The sequence below is a fragment of the Callithrix jacchus genome, chromosome 2 (assembly GCF_049354715.1).
Source record: "Callithrix jacchus isolate 240 chromosome 2, calJac240_pri, whole genome shotgun sequence".
Taxonomy (NCBI): Eukaryota; Metazoa; Chordata; class Mammalia; order Primates; family Cebidae; genus Callithrix; species Callithrix jacchus.
In genome coordinates, this window is record NC_133503.1 from 129,598,587 (window position 1) to 129,616,217 (window position 17,631).

General features: G+C 42.2%; 1 protein-coding gene across 2 annotated transcripts in view; it reads left to right on the top strand.

Moving 5' to 3' along the window:
* The window catches only part of ACOT12 (acyl-CoA thioesterase 12), a 64,920-nt gene that overhangs the window by 33,388 nt on the left and 13,901 nt on the right, over positions 1–17,631 (top strand). Inside the window, exons 6-11 of one of the 2 annotated variants that reach the window (XM_002744825.7) lie at positions 11,276–11,432; positions 13,236–13,355; positions 14,162–14,309; positions 14,975–15,030; positions 15,317–15,380; positions 16,355–16,438. In XM_002744825.7, the coding sequence (XP_002744871.2) occupies positions 11,276–11,432; positions 13,236–13,355; positions 14,162–14,309; positions 14,975–15,030; positions 15,317–15,380; positions 16,355–16,438 (629 nt within the window). The remainder of the gene's footprint in view (positions 1–11,275; positions 11,433–13,235; positions 13,356–14,161; positions 14,310–14,974; positions 15,031–15,316; positions 15,381–16,354; positions 16,439–17,631) is intronic. The other variant, XM_008991878.4, reaches the window with a different exon arrangement.

Sequence of the window (17,631 nt, forward strand, 5' to 3'; positions counted from 1 at the left end):
CTGTCACCCAGGCTGGAGTGCAGTGGCTCGATCTCTGCTCACTGCAATCTCTGCCTCCCAGGTTCAGGTGATTCTCCTGCCTCAGTCTCTGGAATAGCTGGAAATACAAGCACATGCCACTATGCCCAGCTAATTTTTGTATTTTTAGTAGAAACAGGTTTTACCATGCTGGCCAGGTGGGCCTTGAACTCTTGATCTCAGGTGATCCTCCTGCTGTGGCCTCCCAAAGCGTTGGGATTACAGGTGTGAGTCACCACGCCTAGCAAAAAACAGTTCTTTTGAAATCTGTGGATATTCATCCTCTCCAAGTCATCTGTCATGTGAATCACATGTCTGAAGGTCATCCTCCACCCTTTTACCTGGAACTCTCTAGAGCAAGCTGCTGCCCATGAGAAAGAGGGGGACCCTGTGATGTGTGAGGTGCTGGCCAAGTGGAAGGACTTCCCTCTCAGCAGAGAGAAAGGACAGACCACCACACCGACTGGCAGTTCTGTCCAACAATTATGTATGAAATACCTGTTGTGTGCCAGGAGCCCGTTTGCCACTAGAGGTATAAAGATGAAAAATGCAGGGTCTTTGCTCTTGAGAAACTTGTAGTTTAGTGCTGGAGACAGACACATTAATAGTTTCTAAATAATATAGAGAGTGAACAGAGCGGTGTAAATGCTAAGTAATGTGGGATCCCAGAGGAAGGGCTCTAGGGGGTTCACAAGAGACTCGCTGGAGGAAGGGCTGTGAGAAGAGAGTTGGTGTAAGGGTTATTGCTGAGTTTAAAATGAGGAAACTGAGGCCAGTATAAGAAAATTAATGGGCCAGGCACGGTGGCTCACGCCTGTAATCCCAGCACTCTGGGAGGCAGAGGCAGGTGGATCACGAGGTCAAGAGATCAAGACCATCCTGGTCAACATGGTGAAACCCCGTCTCTACTAAAAATACAAAAAAAATTAGCTGGGCACGGTGGCGGGTGTCTGTAATCCCAGCTACTCAGGAAGCTGAGGCAAGAGAATTGGCTGAACCCAGGAGGCAGAGGTTGCGGTGAGCCGAGATCGCGCCATTGCACTCCAGCCTGGGTAACAAGAGTGAAACTCCCTCTCAAAAAAAAAAAAAAGAAAATTAAATGCCAATTTATTCAGCTCCCAGGCGAGGTTCTACGGTTAGGGGAAAAGGGGCCAGAGAAGTCGCGCTGACTTCCTCGGGCGGGAGGCGGGGGAGGGGGGGTTTATGGCTATGAGGCACGAGCAAGAGCTGGGTGCTCTGATTGGCTCCAGGGGAGCGGGATTGGGATGGGGCGGGCCACCATTGGTTGGCGGGTTGTTGAGTGGTTTTCAGGTGCCAGAGCCGGCCAGGGTTGCATCAGCCAGAGCCTTCCAGGGGAGCCATGCGGCCGAGCTAGGTGCTGAGTGCAGAGCCTGGTGAGGGGTGCAGAGTCAGGCGCTGAGTGCAGAGGTGGGTGTGTCCGGCCTCCCGGCGAGGCAACCAGCCTTACAGCTGGGAAGCCGAGGAAGCGCGTAGCAGAGTGAAGGCACAGAGGCATGAACCAGCACCCTGTGCGCTGGGAAGCCACCAACACGAGAGTATTGCGAGAGAAAATGCAAGACAGAGCGGGGCGGGAGAGGAAGAAGGTAGGACTGTGTCATGGAGGCTCCCCGGGGCATGCTGAGAAGCTTGGCCTTTCTTCTATTCTTGATGGGAGCCATTGAAGGATTTGGAGCAGGGTTTGGGCACTACTGGGTTTGCACTTAATATAGTCACTCTGGGTAGAGGGAGAGAGACCAGGGGAGAGGTAAGGATCTCCTAAACCAGGAAGTGATAGTGAGGAGACACGGGAGGGAGAGAGTTTAAAAATATACACGAGACCAGGCACAGTGGCTCACGCCTGTAATCCCAGCACTTTAAGAGGCCAAGGCGGGTAGATCACGAGGTCAGGAGTTTGAGACCAGCCTGGCCAACATAGTGAAACCCCATCTCAACTAAAAACAAATAACAACAAAGGGCACCTGTAATCCCAGCTACTTGGGAGGCTGAGGCGGGAGAACTGCTTGAACCCAGGTGGTGGAGGTTGTAGTGAGTTGAGATCACACCACTGCACTCCAGCCCATGTGACAGTGGGAGACTCTGTCTCAAAAATATATATATGTGTGTGGATACATATACATATGTATATGGGACAAAGGAGCATAGGCTGAATCCAGGGTGTCTGCCTGGAGCAGCCAGGTAGCAGTTGTGCTGTGAACTGAGATCATGGATCTGAGGGGCAGGGAAGAGCAATTTTCAGGAGATAGATGATGAGTTCAGTTTTAGGCACATGGAGTCTGACTTGCCTGTGGACATCCAAAAGGAAGAGACCACGACTGTGGAGATACTACCTGAGAGACAACTGCTTAGAGATGCAGCTCAAATGAAGACAGTGCCTGCACGGCACAGGGTGCTGGGCCAAGAACAGAATGTACAGAGCACAGGCATCTCAGAGAGGATCCAGGAAGACGAACCTATGAAGGACACCTGGAGGGACTCATCAGAGGGGCGCAGGGAGAGCTGGAGAGAGCAGTGTCACACGCCAAGGGAGTAGAGTTACAAGAAGAAACAATAATTGATCAACTGCATTCCAGGAAGTGAGGAATAAAACCTGTCTACTGCCCTGGGAATCAGGAAGGCACTGGTCACGTCGGCAAGTGTGGGGTTAGAAGTTTGGGAGACATTTGGATGACCTCAATTACTTAGAGGAATAATGGGATGGGGGACAGTTTGCCATAACCTTTATGCCATATGCATAGGCCAAATAAAACACTCTTATCACCAGGCTTGTTTGACGCACGTGTACAAGGATGCAGTGGGGGGGGGGGTTGGGAGGAAGGTAGAGCTGCAGCCTCTTCGCCCCTGACAGCCTGAGTGTCATCCTTTGGGGGACATGTGGATGGTGAGGGACACAGTGGCCATCTCAGCTCTTAGAGCAGCTTGGCTAGTTCAGAGCCTTTGCTTTTGTGGAAAACAGGTGTATTGTGTCCCACAGAAGCACTAGCATTTGGCAGGAACTCACTTCTCTCAAGTTGTTTTCCTTCACTCTAGCCATCAGAGGTGGAGCTTGCTCCTTTCTGGTCTCTGGACGCAGCCCCGCAGGAAGCAGGAAGTGTCCTTCCATCGGCCCACTCACCGCTAAACAATCCACCTGGGGAGAGCCACCTCCTCCCACTGGACTTACTCCTGAAGGCAAATTGCTAGGAGCCAGGCCTATGTATTGGCTCCTCTTTCTCTCATAGTCATTGGTTGCCCCAGCATTAAGCTGCTCTTTTTATTTTCTCATCTGGTACTTTCTTATCCAGGTCTTTAACCAAGTCCTCTGATTTTGCAAAACCATCCTGCTATCTCTGTGAGTTCAGTTGTTTTGATTTTTAGATTTCACAAATAGGTGAGAACACGCGATGTTTGTCTTTCTGTGCCTTACTTATTTTGCTTGACATAATGACCTCAGTTCCATCCCTGTTGTTGCAAATGACAGGATCTCCTTCTGTATTATGCTGAATAGTACTGTAATAGGTCTATCACCAAAACCTCTGACTTTGCTTTTCTCAGCTTGCTGAGGCAAGGTAAAAAATAAACAAAACAAGAGCCAGGCCTGGTGGCTCACACCTGTAAAATAACCCAGCACTTTGGGAGGCCGAGGAGTGTGGATCACAAGGTCAGGAGATCGAGACCATCTTGGCTAGCAGGGGGAAACCCCGTCTCTCCTGAAAATATAAAAAATTAGCCAGGCTTGGTGGCATGCTCCTGTAGTCCAAGCTACTCAGGAGGCTGAGGCAGGAGAATGGCTTGAACCAGGGAGGTGGAGGTTGCAGTGAGCCAAGATTGCACCACTGCACTCCAGCCTGGGCAACAGAGCAAGACTCCATCTCAAAAAATATTAATAAAAATTTTAGAAAAATGAAACAAGAACTGTAAAATGAGAATAATAAAGGTACTTACACCATGGGTTTATGGGGTCATTAAATGAGTTAATATAAGAAGTGTCAGGCATGCAGAAAGTCCTGTCATTTCTCTTATAGTTTGAGAGGTCCCCACCACAGGAGGAATTAGAGCCAACAGTTAAAGACAGATACTTCAAAGGAACTTTGCTGTGAAGGATGAAGGAAATAGCCTGGAGCTAGAGGAGACCCTCAAAGTCAAGGGACATTGTTTTTCAGGGTAGGAGAAATTTGGCCATGGTTCCAGGTTGATCAAGATAATTGATGAGGCCTGGCGGTGGCTCACACCTGTAATCCCAGCGCTTTGGGAGACCAATGCAGGTGGATGATTTGAGATTAGGAGTTCAAGACCATGGTGAAAACCTGACTCTACTAAAAATACAAAAAATTAGCTGGGTGTAGTGGTGCACTCCTGTAATTCCATCTACTTGGAAGGCTGAGGCAAGAGAATTGCTTGAACCCAAGAGGTGAGCCAAGATCGCACCACTGAGGTCCAGACTGGGCCACAGAGTCAGATTCAGTCTCAAAAAAAATAATAAATAATAAATAAATAAAAAGATACTTGATAAAAATAATTATTGAGGAAGAGGTTGATTATAAAAGAAAGATATAATTCATGTCAACTCTGTACTTCAGACCCTGGGAAATTCTTGTTCTGTATTTGTCTGGAAGGAATGAGGATCTCTGCTACCCTGAGCTCCTTTGTGAGGGTTTATCTATTGGGAAGGGTTGCTAGGACGGAGACTCAAGCTGTCTTCACACCCCACTCAAGGTCACATGAGCCCGGTAAACGTGGATGGCTGCATTGGCTTCTTCTGGTGTTGTACAAGTTGCACTAATAAATGAAATCAGCAGGAGACAATTTGCCTGCACGACACTAACAGTACTTTGAGTACTGGAGATAGTCTAACTTAAGTAGTAACAGGCACACACGACAGTCACTCAATTACAGAGATGAAATGATTACAATTGACTTGAGTTTCAGTTTTTTAGAAAGTTATCCAGATTGGATCTACATGTCTGGTTCAATTTAGAATTACAGATTTTTTTAAAAGTCTGCTTTTATCATCTGCTTTGTTTAATCTGCCCTAACATAGATTATTCTACATTGTTTCACAAAAAACAACTTTTAACCTAATTCCATTGATCTGATTTTATTTTTGGAAATTTTACTAACTTTCATGCCAGCAAAGGTGCCAGAGAACTTAAAAGCAATTTCTCTTAAAGAACATAAGAGTCAGACTCTGACATTTAAAGTTGCTTTGTAGTGTGTGATTTCTCCGCCCTTAGATCTGATGGAGTTGGTTTTTGACAGGGCAGTGTGTGATCTAAAAGAAGAGAACCAGATCATCTCCGTTCTTGAACCATGTTTTTAGAAAACCAGGGGTTTGCATTGGTTATAAATGTCAAACATAAAAGATTGGAATGTTTTTTGAGATGTTGTATGATGGAAATGCATATTATTGTAACAGTGAGAAGGTTGAATCCAGATCATATCCTTTCAGAAGGAAAGAAAAAAGAGGTGAGATTAGTTTTGTAAAAAGCAGGATATTTCTGGGATGTGTATATAAGCACACACATCCCATAAATACTCCTGGGTCACTATTTGCAAGTTTGACATATAGGGGAGAAACTTATGATTTGAAGCATTTTAATTCTAATTTTTCAGTAAGAAAATTAGATCTTAAGAGCATTGTCCTGGTTAATTTTCTGGATGTGCAGAAAGAAAACTAGGTCTAGCATGACCTCAATTCAGGTCAGATTTCCTGATCTACAAATAGAGAGTGAATGTAAAGTTGTCTAAACAGGACGATGACACAGTAAGAACATCCAAAGTACAAGAATTGAACCTGATCACTCAAAGCCGGCAGAATGGATCAGGTCTGTTTGTTTAACCCAAACCAGAACTGTGAGCCTGAATTGCTCTCTGAACCTGAGAAAACCCTGTTTTTTCATTGGTTGTAAATTGGCTGCAAATAAGCAAACTCTTGCACCAAAGATTTTTAATCCAATATATTTCTGCATACATATCATAGCTGGTGCTGGTGCACTTATAACCTTATCTAGCACCTCCCTCTACATGTTCCAATGTATACTGTATGTGTCTTCACAGGAAGCATGTGGCTTCTCTTTAAAGTTATCCCTCAGAAAAGAAGGAGCTGCTTTATATTTGAGTCTTTATGATGTCTCTTATATCATGAGGCTTTCTCTTAATTTTTTTTTATTTTATAAAAACTATTTTTAAAGAGGTAGTACATGCACAGGGTAAAAAATGCAAAATGCATAAAAGAGCATATAGTTAAACAGTTAGTCTGCCACCATTTCACTTCCCACCTTCAGAGATAATCACTATCACACACTTTAATTTTTGTGGTTACATAGTAGGTGTATATATTTATGGGCTATATGAAATATTGTTATACAAGCATGCAAATGTGTAATAATCGCATCATGTAAAATGGGGTATCCATTCCTTCAAGTGTGACAAAGAATCCAATGCTACTTGTTATTTTTAAATATATAATTATCACTGACTATAGTTACCCCGTTGTGCTGTCAAATACTGGGTCTCATCCATTCTTTCTAACTATATTTTTTGTACCCGTTAACCATGCCCACCTTCCCACTGCCCTTCTCAGCCTCTGGTAAGCATGCTTCTGCACTCTGTCTCCATGAGTTCAATTGTTTTTGTTTTTGGTCCCACAAATAAGTGAGAACAGGTGATGTTTGTCTTTCTATGCCTTATTTCACCGATCATAATGATCTCCAGTTCCATCCATATTGTTGCAAATGACAGGATCTCATTCTTTTTTATGGCTGCATAGTATTCCACTGTATATATGTATCACATTTTCTTTATTCATTCATCTGTTGTTAGACACTTAGGATGCTTCCAAATTTTTGCTATTGTGAATAGTGCTGGAACAAACATGGGAGTGCAGATATCTCTTCAGTATCCTGATTTCCTTTCTTCTGGGTGTATACTCAGCAATGGGATTGCTGGATCCAATGGTAGTTCTGTTTTTACTTTTTTTTAGAAACCTCCACACTGTTCTTCACATGGGTTGTACGAATCTACATTCTCACCAACAGTGTATGAGGGTTCCCTTTTCTCCACATTCTTACCAGCATTGGTTATTGCCGGTCTTTTGGATGAAAGGCATTTTAACTGGGGTAAGAAGATATTTCATTGTAGTTTTGATTTGCATTTCTCTGATGATCAGTGATGTTGAGCACCTTTCCATATGCCTGTTTGCCATTTGCATGTCTTCTTTTGAGAAATGACTATTCAAATCTTTGGCCCATTTTTTAGTCGGATTATTAGATTTTTTTTGTAGAGCTGTTTAAGCTCCTTATTATATATTCTGGTTATTAATTCTTATCAGATGTATTGCTTTCAAATATTTTCTCCCATTCTGTGGGTTGTCTCTTCACTTTGTTAATTGTTTTCTTTGTTGTGCAGGAGCTTTTAAACTTGATGTGATTCTGTTTGTTGATTTTTGCTTTGCTTGCCTGTGCTTGTGGGGTATTGCTAAAGAAATTTTTTCCCAGACCAATGTCTTGGAGAGTTTCCCCAATGTTTTCCTGTAGCAGTTTCATAGTTTGAGGTTTTAGATTTAAGCCTTGAATCCATTTTGATTTTATTTTTGTGTATGGTGAGAGATAGCAGTCTAGTTTCATTCTTCTGCATATGAGTATCCAATTTTCCCAGCACCATTTGTTGAAGAGATTGTCTTTTCCCCAATGTATGTTCTTGCCACCTTTGTTGAATGTGAATTCACTGTTGTTGTGTGAACTTATCTCTGGGTTCTTAATTCTGTTCCATTGGTCTATGTGTCTGATTTTATGCCAGTGCCATGCTGTTTTGGTTACTAAAGCTCTGTAGCATAATTTGAAGTCAGGTACTTGTGTTAATTTATTTTAAACAAAAAATATACCATTTGAGTAAGCAACATTAGCCTGAAAACAACCTCAATCAATACTAGTTCGTGATATGTATAAAACATCTTCTAATAAAATCAGTTTTAGAAAGAGAGAGAAGCTGAAAGGAATTAAGATTTCATATTTCTTTTAAAGATCACTTTAGAAAGAATTCAATTTTGATTTCAGCAATATGGTGAATTCATTATTGGGAAAAAACAAAAATTTCTGGAAAAATATTTACAAACATCTTTGCAAACACATCTCAGCAGGCAGAAAAATAAGAGGAAACTTTGAAGTCCCGAAATGGTGAGAAGACACAAATGCAGCAGTGCCAGGAAGCATTGGGGCTGGCATTGGTTCTGGAGGACCCAGCAAGTGCCTGGAGACATAGAGCTTGTATGTAATGAGCTGCCTGGGCTCAGGAGACAAAGCCAGGGGCCCATGTGAGGGAGAAGGTTGGATCAGGGACCCTTCCATGGGGCTTCAGCCTCCAAAAGGTGATTTCCCCAGTGAGTCAGCTAGAAAAATCCCACCCTCCAGAGAGCCTTAGCCCCAAGTGGAATGGGAAAAAAGTTCTTTCCCATTGAGAATTCAATCACAAGTGCATCCTCATGCAGATTTGGAGCCTCAGAAGTCACATGGCCTGTCTGGGCTAAAACAGAACAAGTAAACTTTACTGTAAAGCAGTGGTGCTGTGTCGCAGGACCCCAGATGATCTGCCGCCATAAATGCAGATTCTTTGTGAAAAAATGACTTTAAAGCCAGCTCTCAAGAATTTCCAAAAAAAAGATCCAAGCAGTATGAGATCCTAGCCAAAAATCATAAAAGATAGGAATAAACAAGGTTCCAAGATCTAGAAGTGACACCAGGTCCCACAAAGTCTGAATGAGGGCCACAAAGACAGCAGATAATGAATTTATCAAGTAAGATGAAGTAAGAATCTTAATACATTTTAAGAAATAAAAGAGTATCAAGAGTGTGATGCCAGAACCATAAAAAGAGATGACCTAGAAGGTTTAACAAAGAAACCAAGGCAATTTCTAGAAAAAGAATACATAATAATTAAAATGTAAAACTCAGTGAATGAATGAACTAGCAGGTAAGACAGGGAACTAGAAGATAGATTTGAAAGAGTTACTTAGAACACAGCCAGACAAAGAAATGGGAACTACATAAGGTAGGTTAGGAGACATGGAGAATGGAGTGAAATGTCTAACATGCAAAAAAAAAAAAGCTTCAGAAATGAGACAGGCAAGATTTCAAGCAAATGATATAAATAGACATTTCATTAAGAGGTAACAAGAATATTTAATATACAAGTAAAAAAGATGTTGGACCTCATTAGTAATCAAGGAAATGCAAATTATAACCAACATGAGATACTCTTACACACCAAACTGGAAATAGTTGAGTGTCTGATACTAAGCAAAAATGAGGACCAGTGGGGACTCTCGTAAATAGAAGACAGAAGTGTTAGTACAACTATTCTGTTATCTAAAAATATTCTATTGTGAGTAAGGCCTATGAACACAAAGGAAATCAGCCAAGTTAAGTTCATTCATTCATTTCATTTAACATATTTATTGAGCACCTAAGTTCAGGAATTATATTAGAATTTTAAAAATTCATAGTCCCTGCACCAAAAAGCTTAGGATCGAGTGGGTCACATAATAAAAGGTCACACAAATAACATAAAACTATAGCCATGAAAGAAAGGTCCTTCGAGAAACCCTGAAGATGGGACTGAGCTGTGGAGGTCAGAGAAGGCTTCTCTGAGGAATGATGACCAAGCTGGGCCACAGAATGTGAGTGAAATGGAAGACACAGGCAGTGGTGGCCAGGGGTGTTGCTGTAGACAGCTGGGGTGTGATAAATGCTCTGTTGTTGAAGGTAACACGTCCTCAGAGGAAGTGAAAAAAGACCAGTGAGACTGGACCAAAGGGAGAGGGAAAGTGAGGCCAGACCAGGAAGGTAGGGCTTGCAGGCCTGGGAAGGATTTGGGGTTTTATACGGTTTCAGTGGGAAGCTACTGACTTGTTTTCAGCTGGGGACTGAAATATCAGTGGAAATAAGAAAAAAATAAAAGAGGAAGACCATCAATTAATTATAAATCTAAAATTGCATTGGGAAGTGGAGTTCAGGTTTCTGTGACTACACTTCTTGATCACCAGCTGTGACTGTGCCCTGAACACCAACAGCTGCTGGGTGTATCTTCCCTCCCACACTGTAAGCTCAGCTCTGCCTCTGACAGTACAACCAGGATGGTGCCCCAGTTTGTAAATCCTTTCCCCCTCCTCCCCAACAATAGCATGTGAGATGGAAACCTAGCTGGTGGTTCACTTTGTGATGCAAGAAGCATAGCATTTTACTGTTTTGCAGCCAGAGTAAATGATTTCTTCATTGTTGAGGGTAAAAAACAATTTGTCGGTAAATGAAGCAGATATGATTCAAAAGAAGCAGAAAGGCCAGGTGTGGTGATTCATGCCTGTACTCTCAGCACCTGGGGAGGCTGAGGCGGGGAGATCACCTGAGGTCAGGAGTTCAAGACGAGACTGGTCAACATGGCGAAATTCCGTCTCTACTAAAAACACAAAAATTAGTCAGGTTTGGTGGCATGCACCTGTAATCCCAGTTACTCGGGAGACTGAGGCAGGAGAATCGCTTGAACCTGGGAGCCTGAGGTTGCAGTGAGCCAAGATCTCCCCAGTGCACTCCAGCATGGACGATAAAGCGAGACTCTGTCTTTTTTTAAAAAAAAAAAGGGTAGAAGGACACGGAGAAGTATAGCAGATTGTGTCTTTCCTGCTCCTGACTGCATTCATCACAAACAGTTTCCACAGGAGGCCACTTTCCTATTCTGAAGGTTTAGTGTTTCAGGCCTCTCAGTGTCTCTGGTCCTTTGTAGCTCTGATTCCTTTATTTTTAACAACTTTATTGTAGTATAATTGACAAACAATGAATGGCCCTTATGTAAAGCATACAATTTGATAAGTTTTGGCATGTGTCTACTTATGAAAACCTCACCACAATCAAGATAATGACATATTCGTCACCCCCAACATTTCTGCCCCTCTCTGTCCCGATCTGTCCCTACCCTACCACAAATGACTCAAGTTTCATTGTAACCATTCTTTTCATCAAAATTCCGATAGGCTAGAATACAGTCTCTAAAAGGCCCTTTCTGATGTTATCTTAACTCAATTCACTGCAAATATTCACCATTCAGATGAGAGTCACTCTGTAGAACCTGTCAATTGGCTCAGTTTTAAGCTTTTGAGAACACTTTAATTTTTCTATAAATCTGAGTTGAATGTACTGTCAGGAAGGAAAAGCTGTAGCCCCAGGGCCTATGGTTCACTCCACCATCATTAATGTTTACCTCCACCTTTCAGATCTCATTTTTGATGAAGAGGAAGGAGCGGTTTCCACGAGGGGCACCTCTGTTCAGAGCATTGAACTGGTCCTCCCACCCCATGCAAACCATCATGGAAATACGTTTGGTGGCCAGATTATGGCTTGGATGGAGACAGTGGCTACTATTTCTGCAAGGTTCTTGGTTTTGACCTTTGAGATGTGATTTTGGGACCAGTGAGGAGAAAATAGAAAGGGTCCGAGATCCAGTTCTTGGGCTAGTCAAGAAATCAAGGAAAGGGCTGAGGAAAATGTTGCCTTTTATAATGATTTGTAAATCATTTACTTGCTTACTTTAGGATTAACCTGTCCTTTTGTTTGACGGTGAATGTTTCTTTGGTTCAAAAATAAAAATAAGATGACAGTTTTAATACTTTATTCTGAACTATGAATATTGATCTTGTGAAACTGCAACTCATTGTCTTGATAGTTTATGACAAAGTAAATGCAGAATAGATATGGAAGACAGGCTTCACACTTAAAAAGAGTCAGTCTAGGTGGGACGCGGTGGTTCACACCTGTAATCCCAGCACTTTGGGAAGCCGAGGCAGGAGGACTGCTTGATGCCAGGAGTTCAAGACCAGCTTGGGCAGCATAGTAGGACCCTGGCTCTACAAAAAAAAATTCTTGCTGGTGTGCTGGTGTGCACATGTAGTCCCAGCTAGTTGGGAGGCTGAGGTGGGAGGATCACTTGAGCCCAGGGATTCAAGGCTACAATGAGCTATGATCATGCCGCTGCACTCCAGCCTCTCTATAAATCAGTAAGTAAGTAAGTAAGTAAATAAAGTCAGTTAGATACAAACCTTTTTAAAGACAATTTACAGTTAGGTCTGACCTTTAAAGGTGCTGGTTAAAAATCATTATGGCCAAAGAATTAACTGGAACATAGAGAAAGTAAAAAGAGAATAAGAATACTTTTTAAGACTCCTCAATTTCAAAAAGGTTATTTTATTCTTAATGGAAAGATGTAGGTAATTGAGCAGCTTTATGGAACACTCTGTACCCTGGAAATGCATTTGAATAGTATCTGCCCGCCTAACAGTTTTCGTAACCATTGAAAATGGTTAAGGTTGTATTTCCCTCAAATTAAAATAATTTGATTATTAATATGTCTGTAGTAATGACTACAGTTAGAAACCTGTAGTTATTCTTTCTAAAAATTATGCACAAATAAGCGACCTTGTTTTTAAAATGAGATTGTCATTCTTAATGACAGTAAAGCAACTGAACATGTTCTATTGTAAAGGCCTACAATATAACTACGGCAGCGTCTGTTCACGTGGTGTTGGCACAATTCTTTAGAATAACTGAATGATGACAGTGGGGGAATCCAAAATGTGGAAAATTATAGAAGGAACTTTCTGAAATTCAATATTATATATAACTATTTTCAAATTTCACACACACAAAAATTAGAAAATGTGTATCTCCTAGCCATTCAGGCTTTATGTAGCAAGCCAGGTAATTTTTCTGTGGGGAAAAATCTTGTCTTTTGATCTATGGGTGAAATCGGATTAACTGTGAAGCTGAAGGATTGTGTGAGGACAACTGCCTTCACTTGGGCCCCACTCCATCCTGGATCACAACTCTTGGGACTGCAGTCATGAGCTATCAGGGTGACTGTAATTCAAATTAGAACAAAAGGCACTGGTTTGTTGTTCCAAGGGACTTCCATAGGAAACAAGACAAGAGTAGGACTGTTACCAGAGGAGCAGAAGTGTCACCATCTGAGTAGAGATCCCACTGCTGGGGACATGGGATTTCCCAAGATGTTGGCCCATAGCATGCAGACCCACTCTCAACACACACAATCCAGTTGCTTATTTCAGTCAAGTTTAAAGAAATGCTAATTTGGAAAATAGGTTGAAGACTTGTCTGTGCATCTGTTTAAAGAATGAATGAGTGATGTGTTCTTCTCTCTCCCTGCCTCTGTCTTCCCAGCCGCCTGTGTCGGGCGCATCTCTTTCTGAAGTCCGTAGATATGTTTAAGTTCCGGGGACCGTCTACGGTTGGAGATCGTCTTGTCTTCACTGCCATTGTCAACAACACATTTCAGACCTGGTAAAGTGAGCTCTTAGGCTGCTATGAAGAAATGTAAACTTGCACAAATGTAATTTTTAATTTCAACCTGGAGGTGAGTATAGGAACTACTTTAGTGAAATTTCATTTTTTTAATGTAATTTTCAAAATCCATGAACATATTTTTAAGCCTTTATTCTTTTTAGGGCCTTCTCACACTGAGTAAATTGTGATGGACTGGTTTTTGTCTTATAAGGGTAGCCCTATGCCCCATTGGCCCAAGATGGACCTGGTTTATACCTGTCATCCCTGTATAATTATTAACTTTTCCATTCAGTCCCAGTGACTAGATGGTCAATCAACTCATAATGGACCTGGTATTACCACCATGAAATCCAAACCACTTCCCAGTTATTTTTATTATTCTTGATACACAATGAAAAGATTTGATTTAGTATTTCTTTCTTTTTAAATGTAAAAAAGAATATCTGTTTCCTGTCTAATTTCAATGTTTATTTTTTAATTACAGACTTACTGTTTTTAGGGAAGAAAACTTGACTTTGGCACAATTTAAGCCCTCCTCACATTGCCAAAATATGTTCATGAATGTATTTAAAGCCCTTCCTAGCCTTTTTCCCACTTGAAAGTGGGGAAGTAAAATGGAAGTGCCCTTAGGCAGTCCATTGACCTGAAAATGGATTCTAATAGTCACACAGATTTTTGCTGGTAACAAAGAAGAAAACCCAGGCCCTTATCCTCCCGTTGCTTGGAGGAGGTGGCAACAGTGGGCAAGGAGGCCTAACAGGCCGAGATCCTCTTTGCCCACCGCCCTGTATCACCCCTCACAGTGTTGAAGTTGGAGTTCGTGTGGAGGCCTTTGACTGTCAGGAATGGGCTGAGGGCCGAGGGCGTCACATCAACAGTGCTTTTCTCATCTACAATGCTGCTGATAAGGAAAATCTCATCACATTTCCCAGAATCCAACCCATTTCAAAGGTCAGTTATTATCACGCAAGGTTCAGTAGGCAGACCTGTGGGTAGAGAGCTCTACCCAGAATCTCCTCCCATCAGCAACAGTCTCTCTGGCTCTTTCCCTCTGCTTTTCTCTCTTTTCAGCATCACAAAGTGAAGTGGGCTTTTTTCTTTTCCTTTTCCCCCCAATCACTCTCATCATTTGTTCAAATGTTGGAAGCCCTGAAGACCTAACCTCGACTGGGCCACACGCTGCCGTGGGTAGGATGTCACCTTCAGTGTCTTATTTCTGGGTCTCTTCTCTCACTTCCTTAGCTCCAGCTCTTGATACTGTGCCAAGTTCATGGGAACCATATCTTTCCCTCATCCTGAAATTACCTGATTGCCAGTGTTAATTTTTTGCTAAAAACTCTGTGGTGAGAATTGAGTATAATTCTGGTAACAGATAAGATAATCGTCTCCACTTTTGAAAAAAGGAAGCAAACAAGTAGAAGGATTGCTCCTGTGTCAGTGCAGCTGCCCTGTGTGGAGTCGGCAGAGGCTCTGACTTGACGAAGTCAGTTCACGGAGAGATACTGTATCCCAGTTAGCCCTTTTCACTGATTTAAGAGAAGGATACTTAAGGATTATAGCACTAAGATAGTAGAGATTTTATTTTATTTTATTCATTTTCCTTTTTTTGATTAAAGGATGATTTTAGACGCTATTGGGGAGCTATTGCACGCAAAAGAATTCGCCTAGGCAGGTAAGGAACATAAGGTATAATGATTTTATGGAGTCTTCTCTAATCTCACAAGTTATATAACAAAGAGCCCCTCTCTGGGTCTCTATTCCCACATAATGGAAAAAGAGAAGGTCTGATGTTTCCTGGCCGTGAAGGCTGATTACCGACTTATGAAAGTAGTTCTTCCATGTTGTTCCACTGATATCCACTCCTGATGGAAGTTCAAGAAAAGTATTACTATTATTGTCATGGTTAAACGCAGAGGAAAAAAAAACCTGTCATTTAATATTTTACTGTTTTTCCCCAGGAAATATGTTATTTCCCACAAAAAAGAGGTTCCACTTTCCATACACTGGGATATCAGCAAGCAGGTGATGTTTTATTATTTGGAGCTCTTCATATAAAATTCTCATCTTTACAAAAATGGAAATCCCCTTGCCTAACTGGCTTAGGTTGTGCCTACAAGCTTATGTGAAAAGGTGGATTATATCAGCCAGTCATGTCAAAATGAAACAAACCCAGACTATCAGTTACTGCTTACCAATCAGCAGCTTAGCCTTGTTTGACTTCTTACAGTTCGACCCAGGATGCTCTGCCATCAGATATGTTCCAGAAGCATGGCACAGTCCCATCTGGTATCTCACTGTGGCTTGTGCCCACCAGCTTGCAATTTTATAAAAACAATAACAAAGTAGTAGTCATTTGAATACTTTTGACCATTAAATGTAAAGAGAAATCCAAGTTTACTTATTACACATCGATTAGCAGTCATACTGAAAGGCACTGTCTTCACTCAGGATACCAACTAAAATACCAGTTGTTAAGTATACAGTTACCTTGTCTGAATTCTAAATTAAGGGTTCAAGATAGAAATTATATGTTAGCTATAGCTTCGTTCTTTTTAATTTTAATTTTTTGGAGATGGAGTCTCACTCTGTCACCCAGGCTGGAGTGCAGTGGTGCAATCTTGGCTCATTGCAACCTCCACATCCTGATGGTGAGTTCAAGTGATTCTTCTGCCTCAGCCTTCTGAGTAGCTGGGATTACAGGTTTACACCACTACACCCAGCTAATTTTTGTATTTTTAGTAGAGATGGGGTTTCACCATGTTGGCCAGGCTGGTCTTGAGCTCTTATTCTCAAGTGATCTGGCTGCCTCGGCCTCCCAAAGTGCTGGGGGTATAGGTGTGAGCCACGTCACCCAGCCTGTAGCTTAGTTCTAAACTCAACACTATCACTTGGGCTTGACACATACATCCTCCAACCGTGCCCATTTTTTAAGCAGAAAATATTTGATCACACATCTATGTATTGCATACACAGCTTTAAAAATATTTCTATTCTAGGCATCCCTGAGTGACAGCAATGTGGAGGCCCTCAAAAAACTGGCAGCCAAAAGGGGTTGGGAGGTGACCAGCACTGTGGAAAAGGTAGGACGCCTCCAGGTATTTGTGTAATCGATGGCTCATCACAAATCAAGGCGGTGATGGTGGTGATGGTTCTACTGCTTCTACTGCTGCTTTTTGCAGCCATAAAAAATGATGAGTTCATGTCCTTTGTAGGGACATGGATGAATCTGGAAACCATCATTCTCAGCAAACTGACACAAGAGCAGAAAATCAAACACCACATGCTCACTCATTGAACAATGAGAACACATGGACATAGGAAGGGGAACATCACACACTGGGGTCTGTCGGGGGGAAATGGGGGAGGGAGAGTGGGGGGTGGGGAGTTGGGGAGAGATAGCATGGGGAGAAATGCCAGATATAGGTGATGGGGAGGAAGGCAGCAAATCACACTGCCATGTGTGTACCTATGCAACAATCTTGCATATTCTTCACATGTACCGCAAAACCTAAAATGCAATAAATAAATAAGATTTTAAAATCTTTTGAGGCAACAGTTTCTAAGAGGCAAGCATCTTTTCAGCCCTGTCTCTACCAGCTGGTTGATTTGGAGTCCTTCAAATATGCCCTGCAAGCTCCTACCGCTGAGCTAAGGTTCTCACACCCCGTCTCCCTCTCCTCCCCTTCTCCATCTACCCAAATCCCGCCTGATCTAGATCAAGACAGATGCTTCTCCACAAACCCTCTCCTGCCATGCTTGATTTAAGGAGCTACTTTTTCTAGTAAATCCTTTAGTCATGACTTCTTTAAAATTAATTTTTCTGGCCGAATGTGCTGGCTCATGCCTGTAACCCTAGTGCTTTGGGAGGCCAAGGTAGGAGGATCCCTTGAGGCTAGGAGTTTGATACCAGCCTGGGAAAAATAATGAGCCCCCATCTCTACAAAAAAATTTAAAATTAGCTTGCTGTGGTAGCGGACACTTGTAGTCTTAGCTACCCAGAAGGTTGAGTTGGGAGGATCACTTGAGCCAAGGCATTTCAGCCTCTAGTCAGCTACGATTGCATCATTGCACTCCAGCCTGGGCAGTAGAGCAAGACTCTGTCTCTAAAAATGATGAACAGTTTGTCAATTAATTATACCTTATCTTGTGACATTTCTTCCACAGCTACCTCAAATTAATATTTAAGCCTTACATGGAAATTTAACTTTTACACATGGTCTTCCTCCCCTAAGTACATCATAAACTTAAGAAAGAAGCCTTGTCTCGCCTTCTT